The 1602-nt window shown below is 43.9% G+C and overlaps 1 protein-coding gene across 1 annotated transcript in view; it reads right to left on the bottom strand.

Annotated features, from left to right (window-relative positions):
- The window catches only part of LOC106011367, a gene marked incomplete at its 5' end in the record, with an annotated part of 10805 nt that extends 9941 nt beyond the window's left edge, over positions 1-864 (bottom strand). The window contains 2 exon segments of the mRNA XM_013080730.1: positions 76-202; positions 593-864. Of these exon segments, the coding sequence (XP_012936184.1) occupies positions 76-202; positions 593-864 (399 nt within the window).
- Between the last annotated feature and the right edge of the window lie 738 nt (positions 865-1602).

Genomic DNA, 1602 nt, shown 5'->3' with positions numbered 1-1602 from the left:
CAGACAGACAGACAGACAGACAGACAGACAGACAGACAGACAGACAGACAGACAGTGCAAAATGGGTGCGCTCACTAGGTTCCATTGGTTCGTAAGTCTGGCCAGTGTCTGTCTGTAGGTCTGTAGTTGTCTGCCTGCGGTATCCAGTCGTTCACAATCTCTCCAGTCAGAACTGAGGGGAGGAGTGGACACCAGCTGAATCCTGGGGACCGCAATAATGACGTAAAGATACAGGCATATAATGTTGCGCTCCTTTCAAAACAGTTATGGTGTCGATAGTATAATGAAGGCAAATTTTCTTTTACATTTTTTTGGTAAGTATACGGCGTTCACAGCTGCATAAGGTCATATGAGCGCGCGAAAAACATTCGGCATTTTCAGTCTGGTAGCAATTAATTTTGAATTTTTTTCCGAGAGGCGGCCGAAGCCGACTCTTATCGATGTTTACCCTAGAATTACAAAGTTCGATCTGCCCAGCAGCGTCTAGTTTTGAGAAATTTGACGTTCAAGTGTTAAACTCTAACTATTTCAAAACGGAAGAACGAAACTAAACGAAACGAAACTGTAAATAAACAATACAAAACCTACTCACCTATCCCCGTTCTTCACCCCGAGCGCGCGCAATGACGTAGACCAGACGCCCATATCCGGTACCCAGGTGAAGCCTTTGAACATGAACTGCTGCTTGTGCGCTGGGGGGCCGAGCTGGCACTCTACCCACTGCGCCAGGTGGCGTCCGCTGAGAGGAGAGCCGTGCTCATGGGGCGGGACTTTGAGCCTCACCGCCCACTGTAGGCGACCCACCTCCAGGATGATAGAAAGAGGCGGCTCGTCTTCGATACGTCTGTCCGTTTGCCGAATCGGCTGAGGGAGGCAGTCAATCAGTCAGTCAGTCAGTCAATCAATAGATTGATCGATCGACCAATCAACAAATTAATCAGTCAATCAGTGAACCAATCAACCTCCGATCGACCAAATAACCAAACAAACAACCAGCTCTACAACTCACTCACTCACTCACTCACTCACTCACTCACTCACTCACTTATTTAACGTTCATTTTCGAAGGAACCAAGCTAAATGAGAACATTCGTGTAAAGACCTGTGCCTTTCCCAAGGACACAACGTTGGACTGAGCAGAACCACAAAACCCTGAATCAGCAATCTCAAGAACAGAGTTTTATTTCCAGGTTTAAGAAAAGTTTTAATTCGAGTTTTACGGCAATTGCAAAACAAATGAGTCATAATAATGTGAGTCCCGAAGATTGGAAGTGCTTTTAATGGAGAGTAATAAGCAAATAAAAGAAGGCTAGATATGGAACAATATAATATATTCACTGATGATGGGAAATACGATGCAAAACACACCAGGGCACCCGCCAACAAACCACAAAATCTCATAACGATAATTAAAGCTTTTAAGCTTTAGTAACAAGATACTTAAAAAGCTTTCTTGACAAGTTGTAAATCACTATATTAGCAAGAAAGAACAGGGATTTTATTTTTCTTTTAGTTTTAGTCACTCGAGATGTGTTTAGTCAGACTGCAATGGATACGCTAATAACGTGACTTCCCAACACAGGAGAGAGAGAGAGAGAGAGA

This window comes from Aplysia californica, unplaced genomic scaffold (genome assembly GCF_000002075.1).
Source record: "Aplysia californica isolate F4 #8 unplaced genomic scaffold, AplCal3.0 scaffold00097, whole genome shotgun sequence".
Taxonomy (NCBI): domain Eukaryota; kingdom Metazoa; phylum Mollusca; class Gastropoda; order Aplysiida; family Aplysiidae; genus Aplysia; species Aplysia californica.
Note: the sequence above shows the minus strand (reverse complement) of the source record. Positions and strands in the feature narration are given on the sequence as shown.